Source organism: Melozone crissalis, unplaced genomic scaffold (genome assembly GCF_028551555.1).
Source record: "Melozone crissalis strain CALT ecotype California unplaced genomic scaffold, PUWL_Pcris_2 ptg000027l_1, whole genome shotgun sequence".
Classification (NCBI taxonomy): Eukaryota; Metazoa; Chordata; class Aves; order Passeriformes; family Passerellidae; genus Melozone; species Melozone crissalis.
In genome coordinates this window covers 77,831,935-77,846,012 of record NW_026535805.1, presented here as the reverse complement: position 1 = coordinate 77,846,012, position 14,078 = coordinate 77,831,935, and the positions used below count along the sequence as shown (strand labels likewise).

Below are 14,078 nucleotides of genomic sequence, written 5' to 3'. Positions count from 1 at the left end.
GTTTTATGAAGTCCAATCTACAGCCCTTTATCAGTATATTTGAGAGACTCATGTTGAAGATGTTAGTTGTTTTCATGTTGTTTCTTCTCCCTTCTCCTCTCCTGGAATGACAGCATTGCAGGTATTATTTGAAAGTCTAGAATTTTATGCCTCTAAATACAGACTTCTCAATACACCTTTGTATATTTAACAAAATTAGGAACATATTTACCTATGGAAAATTCTACTTATTCCCCCTCGCCTTTTGACTCAGAGGGTATGAATTAGATTATATTTGAGAAAAAGAGCTAAAATAAACCACATTTTAACAAAATGGTAGTGTTATAACAGATGGACAGTGGAGCCCTCTTTGTCACTGATTTGCTGGAAACAGTTTTGATCCTTGAACTTTATACAATATCATTCATTTGGAATGGTCAGAGTAGTTACTGGTTTTTAAGACACTGCTTTGCTGGTAAAAGTCATTCTATTGACTTGCTTATACCAGCAGAAAACTACTTTAAGCTCTATATACAAATATGTGATATGAAAGTCTAGTTAGTTTCAGTATAGCAGAACCAAAAAAACAGCAATAGAACTTTTCTCCTCCTATAAGTTCCATCATTTGACCAAGTCCATAAAACTTGATTGGCAAACTGACCTCGCCTTGACACAGGCATGCTAATTTTTTTTTGTTAAATGTACTGATTTTGTACAGAGTTTAATTCTTAATTTACTTCTCTTTTGCACAGTACACTCTAGGACATTCAGAAATATTGCTCCCCTACTAATACCTCTATGCAGTTGCACCATACCCGCCTTTTTTTTCCTCTCCCCACCATCTACCCTCTATTTATTCCAAGCTGTTTTGTTAATTTGTTTTTTTTTCCAAAATGTTTCTGTGGTTGAAGTTCCTTTGATGATCTGTAAGCATCTTTAAGTTTATCAAATGTTTTCTATTGCCATTGAAAGTGTTTTTCCTGCTACTGCTTCATTATGCTTTGGGTTTTTTCATTTTTATCCTTTTCACTGCATCTCAAAATTTCTGCTTCTTTCCTTATAAATTGGGTGCTGTTTCTTTAGAATGGAGAAATTTCTTTTTGAAACCCAGTCTCTACTCAGGAAAACACCTAGACATGAGTTTCAAGGGCAGACTCTGAACTGATTTAGGAATGGTTTCTTATCATAATAGCATGTTCCCCAGACTGATTTAAGATTGCAGTCAGTGATAGTTAAAAATATGTAGTGTGGCTATTACTTACCCTCTAAATTTCTGCTGTTGCAAGCAGTTGTATGTGTGTTAGCGCAAGAACAGTTGCACTGATTTGTACTTATAGTATTGGCTTTAGGCCTGAGACATCACTTAGTGGAGGTCTGAGCAAATAAAACTGAGGAGCACAGCCCAGGGATTAGGTCATGTACAAGGATCAGCAAACCTGCAAAATACAGCCCCACAGCTGTCTTAGATTTGTTCTGAGGTGTTTCACTGCAGTGGGAATCAAAACAGGATGTTTGCCATCAGCTGGCCACTACTAGCTAAACAAGAGACAAAGATCAGCAGTTTCCTGTTACCTAATCATAAACAGATACCAGGGAGGTTGATCCAATTGAAGCTTGTCCTGAATTCATGTTGATTTTTATATTGCATGCCCTTAACAGTTATGTCAATTACCCCCATTTCCATTTAAAATGATGTACAGTGAAATACGTGTTTGCATTAGGTCTGTGACATGCTGTCTTTCTGGTTCTTTCCAAGCATGTAAAGAAGTAGGTAGCTACATGTTGGTGTTGTACTGTGGCTCACAGTCATTCAGCATTCAATGGAAGGACCATGTTCTGAAAATTCCTACTGAATTTCCTAGTTAATTCTTGCAAATGCTCTTTAATATCTGTAGTGGATATCAGCATATTAAGGGCTTTGTCTGAGTGCACTGATGCATTAACATTTTCTTTAACTCTTGCTTTGGAGAGAAAAAGAAGCTAACTACTAACAACCTATTTGCTCTTGAAACATCTGAAAGATCTACCTAACTGTTCAAATAATGCTCATGTCCCTAAAACCTTTGTTATTTGCATGTTCCATAAATCAAACCCTTTTCCTTATTACATGGACTGGAAGAATGCCTCAGAAAGGGAAATATTAGATACTTGTGCCAAGTTTATGCAAATATTTTGCTATTTGTCAATAAATCAGTTTGTTTTGGTATTGTTAATCATTATGCATTCAATTGTTGCATTACAAACAAAAGCATCAGTCTATATTATAGTATTTATCATTCTGAATTTAATGAGATTTTCAAGAAAAGAAATCTCATAATACACCAGTTTTCATTCTCAATTCAGGTCCTTTTTGTTGACATTAGTTGTGTTACATAATGTCCTTGCATGTACTGCAGGGATAAAGAGAAATGAATAGAAGAGGAAGCTGGCTGCACACGCTTTTAGTATATGTTTCCAAATGATAAAAAATTACTCCAGTACTTGTACACAAATGTGTGTAGCTTAGTTTTAGTTAAATAATTTACCTGTATTCTTTCACTGCATTCCAGAAAAGGATGACTTTATGCCCTAGAACTTTTATCATAATTAACAGTCCTACATTTTTACTGAGATTACATTTTTCTGTGTAAATAGCTAGGAGAGATGGGATTAGAAAAATACCAAGATAATGATCATCATACAGTCTTATAAGTCTTTTCTAATTTGGAATTGCAGCTTCCTACACAAATGACAGGCTTTTAGGTAGTCAAGCATTTGAGAATATTTGAAAACTTAATGGTACACCATATAGAAGATTTATATTGGTCTAAATTGTGCATCTTTGGGCATACCTTCTCTTTGTTTCAGATGGGATGTTTTTGCATTAAGCAGCCTTAATTAAAGTATACTTGGGTATTAGAAAGCTGTTAGAAAAAATAATTAAATTACACACTTTCATTACTTTTTTGGGGTATTTTTCCAGTCCCAAATCCCATATATTTAATTTTACCACAAACTAAATACCGTATTTTTTTCCTGTTTTATTGAACGGGCAAACAGGGGTAGATGGTCCCCCTCCCTAGAGAGGAGACGACCTACTAGTCCCAGGATTCATATCCAGCATGCATCTCCGGAGGATGACAGGTACTAGTCAGCTCCTCCCAGCTGAAAAATGCCTTACTGCATCTTGCACTCTCAGAGGAGTACACTGAAAATTAGAAGTGTGCATTTGTGTGGAGACTTGCAACCTCCAGAAGCCCAAAATAAAACAGCAGTTTAGGTATCATCTCTGCGTTTTGTTGAGCTGTTATAAAGCACAGAAGAATGAACATCTTTTCAAGTTTTCTGTTTGTCTGAATAGTCACAAGGCATGAAATATGATGTCTGGTACAACAGAGCATCATCTGTGTCAATGTTGTTTAGTCTGTCTTTACCTGCTTCTGTAAATGGTGCTGGTGCTTTCACTGTGGTGCTTTATAATGTGATAAATACTTGTTGTAGAGCATATTCTTGTGTATATGTTTGTTTTCATTGGTTTTGGTTTTCCTTTTTTCAACAAACTGTTCCTAATGGGAAAAAAACCCACAGGCTGATATGTTGGAGGTCTTGTTAACACTTTGTACTTGATGTATGTAAAAATTGGCACTGTTTGTAAATTCTGTCCAAATCAGGATGGCCTCCATGGAGCAGGTTTCCTAATAAGGTAGGTTTTGATTAAGAACATCAGGGCTCTAAGTAAATTTTTATGCTGAGTATCATCTATGATTATTAAAAGCACCTTTGCTTTTTACTTCTCATAAGCTTTCTAATCACATGAGTTTTGGTATCCCACTGCGTTGGCAGCAGTAATTTTTTTCTTTGTTATTTTATTTCCAGATAGATATTTCAAGCAGACATTGTAATTTATATTTAAGTGCAATTTCAAAATTTTTCTTTCAGTATTTTGTATTACAGTAACTGACAGGACTCAGATTAGTGTAAATGCAGATTAATGTAAGTAATCTTTACATGAACTTATGAAGCTGCATTTAAAATTGTTTTAAGGCTGAAATACCAGTGGTGCCAGTCCTGGCCTTCTGCTGAAGTCTACCCACAGAACTAATATTTTTACTGTGATTTATCTTGTTTACTTGATACTGGAAATATTCCACTCAGACCAGGTGGGAAGAGTGTAACTGTGTGTGGGTAGTATTTTCTTTTTTTAACTGGAGTTAAACAGCATTATAAATTAGAGAATTAAAGTAGTGAAACATCATTTTGAAGCTGTCCTCCCTTACAGATACTGCATTTCCAGAAATTTTGCCAACACATACCTTTGATGGGACAACTACTAAGAGTTTAGAAATGTACTTTATGTCTTTTGGGCGTTTTTAAGTAATTTTGGTTCTCATTTTTTTGAGTCAATTGAAAGATTGCCTTTGACTTCAGGGTATCAGATTGAAAAAATAAGGGAAATAAAGTTTTCCTCTAAATACTTCCATTCTCAGTGCCAAATAGTAAGCCTTTTTACATCAGCTGAAATTTTGTGGAGAAAGGCTGAAATCATCTAATGCCCACTAGCAAACGTTTTACACTGAAACATCTGTAGGATATGGAATCTGTAATGGCAAGGGTTTTGAGATGGATAAACAGGAGTCTGATTTTCTACATGAAATCAGTGCCTACCTGTGTTTGGAAATCTTGCATGCAATCTGGTCACCAAACCAAGTGATGGCAGTCAGGCACTGATGAGCACAGAAGGAATTAAAGCTAACCTCAATGCTGATGAGTGTTTGCAGCCTGTGAGTTCCAAGATTTTCTCTGATATTAGGAGAAGTCCTGAGAACCTTGAGTTTTTTGCATATCTGTAGAGAGAACATCAGTGAAGCAATCATAGGTGCTTTCCCTTTGTTCTCTACTCTAAGTTTACATTATTTCTAATTTTGACAAATTAATTTTTTTCAACATTGTATTTATTTCTAATGGTTATTAACATAAGTTTTGATAAAATATTTGGCAAGATTGTTCTTCTGGAATTTGCTCACTTGCTGTATCAGGAAGTGTCTCCTTGATACTTGATGAGAAGACATGAGTTATGTATTATTTCAGTGTTAAAAATTTGGAAATGTTTGGTATCATTTATTTCTATAAGATATTTTGAAGGATAATTTTTCTACTGGATTTAATAGCATAATTCCTTGAAAGTTTTTTCAGTTTTTTAATTAGAAATTAGGAAGTCTAAATGTCTAGTGTCTACAGTGTAGAGAGATGGGTATCTGGAGATCTGTGAAATTTAAGTGATGATAAAAACAAGGTGAATGAAAGCTGAGTATTTAATGGTAGGTGATTTTTTTTTTCAGATTGTTCATTTGGAAAAATCTGCAATATAACATCAGCATATAACCAAGACTGGATAAAATGAGCCTTTAAAAAAAGGAATTCTTATATATTTTCATTTGAGAGAAGTGGCTTCTGTCAGTCATGCATGCATGTGTGAGAATGCTTGTCCCAGAGTCACCTGAAGCCAGCTGCAGAGCAAGTGCCCTCTGGTACTTGCAGGTACCATGCAGATCCAACCTTTAAGGAAACTTCAGTAAAAGTCAGGAAGTGTTGAACATGACATTCCTGGTGGCTTCAAGGCTACATAAAGTAACACTCACTGCAAGCCACTGAGGGCTCCTGTACAAAACAGTAAGAAATAATATAAAAATACTGGACACTGAATTGTACAACAGTGTTATGTTTTCATTTCAGAAGTAGTAATTTCTAATTTCTGTAGGCATATTATAAATTTCTGTCTGTAGATTTGTTGACAGTTAAATATACTGAGGCACATAGAATTTTGGAGCATGAACTGTAAATAGCTTGTCTGTATATAAAACAATATGTAGTGTTTGCCTAAATATGATATGTATTGTTCAATGATTTGGTGTGACAGTTGGAAGATTTATGATCTTAGGGAGAAATTTTAGCCATTCCTGACCCTACTGGGTATAGATGCAGATATAATACAAAACTTAGGTTATTAGTGGACCACAAATTTTGCTGAGTTTTCTCATTAAAGTTCAAATTTTATATTTGAAAAAAAAATATTCTATTCATGGATCTTGTCATATATTTCATTAAAAATGAATAATAAACCAACAAGATAATATTTTTTCCAGATTGAAAGCTCTGAAGAAATTCTACAGCTTCAGCAGAAATTAAAATTCCATAGAAATTCAAAGATATTCCTATATACTTTTTATTTAAAAAAAATCTGAGTCAGTTATTCTACTTCACTCTTGAATTACTGAAAATTGTTACTGTAGCAGACTGTGTGGCAATGGAACATGAAGGTATCATCAAAATGCATGAAATCAGGAAATTTACTTGTATTTTTGGGAGAATTTCACAATATAATGACAAAATATGCATCTTCTTAAGCAAATAGTTTTTTTGTATGTTTATATATTCTCAAGAAGGATAATTGCACCATAAATTAAATAACAGAACTGCCATTCAGCATGTAGAGCATATAATGGTTTTTAAAAATACTGTTGTTGTTGTGGCTTTCATTCTATACATCTTTACATCTTAGACTGTTGATCTGACATCTAAAATTTTATAGTGTTTGGAATAGGAAAATGAGAAATACGGCTTTTTTCAGTAGATAGTGACTTAATGCTTTTTGTTTATATATTTGCCTGCATGTCTCCACCTTCACTGCATGTGATCATCTCTCTGTTTCTGCTCATTCCGTCCAAATTCACATCCATGTTTCCAAATATTGTGAAGAACAAGGACGCTGGAGTCTTGCATTCCAAAACAGGACAGTGTAGACCACCTAAGTGCTAAACCTGGAGCAGCACAGAGGTATCCTTATTTACTCAAATCATAGATCAAAGTAAATGAGGTATTGGTTACAGTATATTCTTCATGTGCTCTACATACTTTCACACATTCCTTTTTATTTTTTTTCCCTGTTTTATGTACTAGTACATATGTGCATGTATCATTCATGGATAATATTTTTTTCTCCTATGCAGTATGTTTAGGAAGTAAGTCAGAGCATGTTGAGCTGATTGGAAATGTATACAGCATCATCTTAGCCAGAGGGAGGAACCAAAAAGGAAACTGATTTTCACTAATTTCTAGTATGTGCTGCTCTCAAGACTGCCCTGAGAGCAGAGAAATAAGTGTCCTCAGCTCATTAGTGCTGTGTATTGCTGTGTTACCTGTCACAGCAAAGCACATCCTGCTCTTGGCTTTTCCATCCCACTGGAACCACTCACTGTGAGATCTCCTACTCCACTGTGTGCAATGTCACAATCGAGGCAAGCAACATTAGGAGTAAGAGAAAAATAAGCCCCAGACAGAACCAACTAAACAGAAAATGAAGAGGGTGGCATAATTTGAATGGTAATGCTGCTGCATACAGTGGATATAGCCATAACTTAAAAAACTTTGCTAACTGTAGGTTTTAAATAAAGCTGCAGCATTTAATATGTTTGTTTTCCTCTGTATCCACTTTATATTTGTCCTGGCAAAGGAAAAAAATTAAAAACAATGACAATATACAAAAATAAAATAGATTGAGGACAAAAGGGATTTCTGTTTCTAATCTGACATACTATTTTTTGTGAGAAAATACATTTTTTAAAATCCCGAAGGCATCAGGTTATGAGCTCTGCTCATGCAGAAAGTATTTTGTATTTTGCTGCAGTGTTCTCTTTTTTGTAGAATCTACTGCATCACCATAAAAAGCTCATCAAAGACTGCAGCGGGTAAAAATAATGAAAAACAACTATGATTATGTTCTTTGGGCATAGTTTGGTGTCACAGCTGTTTAGGTCTCCTCCAGTGCAGGCACTGGATTACTCTTTATAACCACAATGGTTTAAAAGGAAAACATGCTATTTTAAATGTTATTTTTGTCTGTTTTGCCCACAGTAATTTGTATAGCCTGATACATGACATTGATTGTTTCATTGCAAGATCTTGCATGTATTAGTTTGTCAGCATTTCTGGTCTAGGATTGAATAATCATCACTCCCTGGTTTTACCTTTCCTGAAACACTGTGTGCACTTTTTTCTCTGAAAAAATAATACATATTGATGATTTTCTGAGGTTTAAAGTAGTAATCCTAATTTGTAAATACTGACATTACTGTGGATACTACAGAAACTTTTGGAACAAAAGATATGCAGAGATTTGCTTATTATATTTATAGTCCTGGGTAATAATGATGAAACGTGGCTTTACCTTTGTTCTTATATGTGTAGACTCCTATTACTCCTCATTGTTATTATTTAATATCAAAGGGAGTGCTTAGATTGTCTGAGGTAATTAGTGCCTCGTTATACAAATGTCAGATGAATTCTGTAAAAGCTTTGTGTAGGAAAGGATTGAAGGAGTGAAATAATTTCTAACTTACTTATATTGACTAGAAAGAAAATAGGATTGGTTTAATCTGTTTCTAAAAACTTTAAAAGGTAATAGAATGAGATTTTTGAAAAAAACAAGTTTTTATTAATGTAGTGACAGCCTTTTTTAAATCTGCTATCATGCAGTATTTGTTTTACTTTTGAAATTTAGATTTAAAAGCAATTTTTAGATTGATTTAAACCTTCAAATAATATTTTCTATTTCTTTCTGCAAGGTTCTTTTCCTGCTGTCTACTCTGAACTTGTTTCTCATGCTGTTAAGAGATGCCTTATAGGGCCATGAGGAGTCATTGTTTCTAGTCGAATGCAGGCTGTGAAGTGCAAAGTAGTTGCAGGCTCAGTCAGGGTTGATGTTTTCTTCCCTGTTTTGGTACCTCATGAGCTGCACACCATGAGCTTCAATCAAACCTAATTAATGCAATGGCTCTTAGAACTAGACTTCATCAGCCTGTTTATGATGATAGTTGTCACTTTCTCATCTGGCAACTGTTTCTTTTATTACCTTTATAATACATGGATAAATAATCTTCATATTTCTGTATTCTTTTTCTTCTTTGTTTATTTCTTTTATGACATGTCATTTCGCAGGCAGTCCAGAAAAGTGGAAAGATATAGCAGCCAAAAACAAGCTAGGAAAGGCCCTGCAGCTGAAACAGAAAGGTAGGACTGTTGATTGATGTGTAAGAATCTCTTATTATCAGTCCAATCCCAGATTTTGGAATATACCTCTAATACAGCTTTTTTGGAACATCTGTGACAGAAAGTTATGTTGCCATCATTTACAGTAGTATATATTTTGTATCTGTATTTTTATCACTTTGTTGCATACATGTGGAATTTTTCTGGCATTTTACATCACTGCAGATCAGCTCAATGGCAAAGACTAGAAGTGCTTTTCTGCATTTTAACACTGATTCTTTTTAAAAAAAATCCTTGGAGGATGATCACCACAACTGATAATATAAATAGATAGACAGATATAACAGATAAATAATTCCAAATGCCTCTGATAAAATCAATTTCACTTTAATATATAAAATTTTTAAGTTACACATTTAAATCTATAATGTCAAAATTAATATAAAGACTGGAACTGTTAAAATTAATTAATTTTTTATGCATTTATATTGTCATTATATCTTAACTTTGATATTACAGTAGTATGGGGTTACATGTTCAAAATCTAAAGAAAAAGTAGAAAAAGTAGAAAAAATAGAAAAAATAGAAAAAAATAGAAAAATAGAATAGAAATATATTAATAGAAAGATACTAATGAAATAGAATAGAATTATATAGAAACAATAACGATATATATGTAGAAAAAATAAAGATATATACTGAACAATGAATACATCTAGTTATGATTTAAACCCTGTAAATTGACTGAAATAAGAGCAGCGAGGAGGGAGGAGATCCTGCCTCTGTCAGAAATTGATTAAAGTTATTTTGATTCACAGATGTGGAATGTACAACTGTTTACATTGTGAGAGCTTTAAAACTCCCATGAACAACACAGACATCTTTATTTTCAATGAAAATGCACATTATGTAGCAAAACTTAAGATTTTTTTTTTTAGTTTTGCGGTTTCTGATCCCAGATTATTGTTCCTGATCCAAAAGCAATGGCTAAGTTTTCCTTGAGTCAGATGACTGTTGTCACAACAACCCAGGTGCTTTTTCAATTTGAGTCAGAGAGATTACCTAAAGGATGACTGAAATCCTTGCTATGATTGAATCAGAGACTTTTGTGCCATGGAGATTACTAAAACCATTTTTTCACTGTTTTTTTGGGCTTCTGAAAACTAACTGATGTCCAAAGGTTTTGGCTCTCAGTAATTCAGCAATGAACCCAGGGGACGAGAGCATAGGCAAACACAAATTGTACTGCTTCTTTGTACATCTCCATGGCACCTGTTGTAGGCTTCTCTTTCCATGAGATGATTCACTAGCATTAGATGTGAGACAAAAATGTTTCAGGAAGTCTGAATTCTGTATTTCAGTATTCCATCACAGATGTAATATTGCACTAGTGACAGAAAGTTTTGATGATAGGGCAAGCAATGAATTTTCCTGTCAAATATAGCTTGAGACTATTTTTTCTTCAAATATTCATTTTTCTCTTACAGTTAGGCTTTATTTTTTCATTTGCTAATCCTGTCTACTATTAGTTAAGCAGATTACTGGAATAACCTATCAGCATGCTCTCAGCTTCTCTATAAGGCATTTCAACATGCTATGTAAGATTGAGTTTTCTGTGTAGTGTGATAGCTTAGGAAATGTAAATAAAAGAGAGAAAACAGCCTCTTGATAGTTTATAAAGCCTAGAAGTTCTTCTAATTCAATGAGATAAGCTTTCTAGATAGGATCCAGCAAACTGTTCTGAAGGAGTAAAAGTGATTACACAAAAATAATTTTCTGTTCTTTTATGAATGGGCAAAAATATGTTTATCCAAATTTGAAATTGTTTTCTTTCAGCCCTAACCCTAGAATTACCAGATTGGACATTACTTGTCGTATTTTAGGATACAAACAGCCTTGATCTGTATTTTCTGTATTTGGCATAGGACACTATTCCAGGGGTGAGCTGGAGATTGGTGACCCTCGCTAATTCTTAGTTTTTCTTTATAGTTTCTTAGGTAGGAGCATGCTACTGAAGCATCAGTTTGAAGGGAAAGGAATTTGAGTTTTCCTGTGTACTGGCAGAGCTGGAATCTGTGGGATTCCCCTGTAGGCTACTGACAGCTGAGTTAAGAGGTTTGCTGCTTGCAGTGTCTCCTTCCTCTGTGAGGAACCAGGAGATACACATGTACATGCTCATTGCAGTCTCACTGCTCACCAGGTAGCATTTTTTTTTCCCAGATTCCTCTTCTCTTTCTACTTCTTATCTCACTTCTGTCTCATCTTCTCACTAACTTTTGTCTTCCATACTTCTTCCGTGTTCCCCTTTGTCTCATTCTTCTGATCAGCCATTTGCAGGCTTCTTCCTGCAAGCAACAGATCAAGGGCAGCAAGTCCTTAATGCCATTCTAGTTATTCTTCAATTGCATTTTGTCTCTCTTTTTATTAGCACACCAAGAAGCATATTAATCTCATTGTAATACTCCAGCTAATGCAAACCTTAAGCCTGATTTGTCTTCATTTGAGTTAAGCAGATCCTCTGTCTTTTTCATGGAAGGCATATCTATAAAAAGAGTGTTACTGGAGAAGGAGATAAGTTTCTGAGTTGCAGGTAAGTCCTGTCCTGTTCTGTAATGGTGGGACAGACTTCTAGTGTTTCACTGGGCTCTCAGATAAATTCCTGTATATTTAGCTTCTAAAAGGAAAAAATCAGAACTGAGAGCATGATGACTATGTTAGATTGAAACATTTATCCATAGTAAAAGCAAACAATAACTTTCTGGCACAGATTAAGGTCCATATTTACCTTATGGATGTTATGATATTTAGACATCTGATAGATGCTTCAAACCTGGTTAAGTGCAATAGTTTGCATGGATTGCTTTTGTAGTCAACATGGAGGAACAGAAAATTTCAGAAGTCAGGTCATCTTTGTTATTGTAAGCATCTTTCAGAATCAGGAAATTCAGTATCTGCAAGAATATTATGGTTATCACTAGGGCAAGCCAGGAGTTAGCTGAGGAAATGTTAGGATTTAAGAGAGGGAATACAAGCTCAAGCAACAGAATCTTGGGGGTTTTTTTGCATTGTGACTCCACAGGGGCTGTTACTGATGAAATTCTTTTGAATCCAAACCCGTTTGTTGTCCTCGCAGACATCCTTGTGTTATTTCATATATAGAGGCTTTTTTAGGATTGCTTCTTATTGTATGATAGTCATATGAACCAGAAAGTTCCTTGGATACCTTGACTGTGTCTTGTGGGGAAGTTGTGCTGGGTGTTGGAAGGGAAATTTCGTAAGTGTCAGCAGAAATTAAAAAAACCCAAACAAACAAACAAAAAACCCAAAACCAAAAAACCCCCAACACACTACCCCACAATGAAATGATGGCACAAGAATTGAAATTTCTGGTATAATTTCTGATACAGTAGTAACCATCACTAAAGGCTACCCTATTGGAAAGCCAAACAAGAGTAAAAAGTCACAGTTAAAATATTTTGGCACTCTACAAACTTTGAGTGCTTCAGGTTATCTTGTAGTTATGGATCTAGTAATAATTATGGTCTGTTATACTAACACGATCAATCACTTTGCTGCATAATATTATTTATACTTTCATTAGAGTTTCTTTAGAACTATGATTCTGTTTTAGTCCTTACAGGTACTTAAATAGATTTTCTATTTCAAATTGTAAAGGAAAGTAAGGGAATCACAGGTGTGCTTCCATATTGTCCTTTTTTAGGTCACTAACTGAAATGCAGTTAACGTATGTTTTAGAAACAGAAATGCTTTTGTGGTAAACCCAGGTATTCATAGTGCTAGTCCTGTGCTAGTCCTCTTGTATGTGTTGTTAGCTTGTGTTATGCTGTGTTCACACAGCTAACTCTGATCTTACAGGCTGAGAGAAAGTCAGCTGATCTACCTAGTGAAAGCCAACAGTATTTTGAACTTGCACAAATGTGCTACTTCAAATTACAAGTGATCTACTTGCAACTGGATAAACAGTGCTTATGCACTATAGTGAGGGTGACATTACTGTAACTGGCAAGGGCATTTCGCAGTTAAGCTCTCCTCAGCAATCTGCTGCTTCTCATCTTTGTTTTACTTTCTTAAACCTTTTCCCTATAGTTATTATAGCTGTCCATACTTATTTTAAATGTTCGGGTTCCAAAGGGATTTGGTGCTTTACACTCTGAAACTGTATCTGTGAATAAGACATCAAGTAGCCAAAATGTTCTGAAATAGTGCTAGCTAGAATTCAGCCAAAGTGATTTAGGATATTTACTTAGATATGAATATTAAAAGTCTTGTGCATGTTTTGCATGCACACACCCTCCCTTATCCCACCCCAATTCAAAAGTTAAAGGTCTTTTTCCTTCTTTGCGTTCTGGGGAAAAAACACACACTGTCCTTTGGAAATAGATGCTTGCTGTCCAGTGGCCTTATGTAATTATAGCATTAGCATAAAGGGAATATTAAATTTAATGGAACATAAAAGTGGCGTTTTATATTGCCCTTGTACCAGTGCAGGAGAATGTACAGAAATTGGGAGTAATAATCATAAGTGGTTCTTAGAAAACTGCCTTCCATTCACTGGTTTTTCAATATTACTTTATCAAAAAAAAAAACCCAAAATGACAAAAAACATAAACCAGAGCAAACCCACAAATAAATAAATAAATTAAACAAACAAAAAACTGAAAGGAAACAATTTTTCTATAGTTGAAAGTAGTTAGAGAAATTAAATGTAAGGCCTTGACTTACATTTGACTAGGTATCTAGGCCTGAGTATGTGCATATGGCATAGACCAGATGCAAACTTTTTCAAACCCATCTTCAGTACCTGCAACTTAATTTGTGTTTAAAAATCAGAATATAAAATGTGTCTTCATTTGCCTTATTTTGCTTTCATTTCAATTTCATTTGCAGAACACATCAGCAAGGAAGTCCCACGCAGTCTCCTCCTGCAGACGCCTCCTTCAGCAGTCGTAGGGGAAGACAGCTACCACAAGTTCCAGTAAGAAGTGGCAGTATAGAGCAAGGTATCAAATAATGAGCTTGTGATAGCTCAAACTCTTTGATTTCTTACCTTTCTT

At 34.8% G+C, this 14,078-nt stretch overlaps 1 protein-coding gene across 21 annotated transcripts in view; it reads left to right on the top strand.

Moving 5' to 3' along the window:
* Positions 1 to 14,078, top strand: part of RIMS1 (regulating synaptic membrane exocytosis 1) — a 305,897-nt gene that overhangs the window by 211,303 nt on the left and 80,516 nt on the right. For 8 of the 21 annotated variants that reach the window (XM_054280435.1, XM_054280424.1, XM_054280433.1 and 5 more), the window contains 2 exons: positions 8,953 to 9,024; positions 13,912 to 14,024. In XM_054280435.1, the coding sequence (XP_054136410.1) occupies positions 8,953 to 9,024; positions 13,912 to 14,024 (185 nt within the window). Of the gene's footprint in view, positions 1 to 3,018; positions 3,103 to 6,714; positions 6,793 to 8,952; positions 9,025 to 13,911; positions 14,025 to 14,078 lie in introns of all 21 variants that reach the window. The other 13 variants (XM_054280426.1, XM_054280417.1, XM_054280429.1 and 10 more) reach the window with 3 other exon arrangements.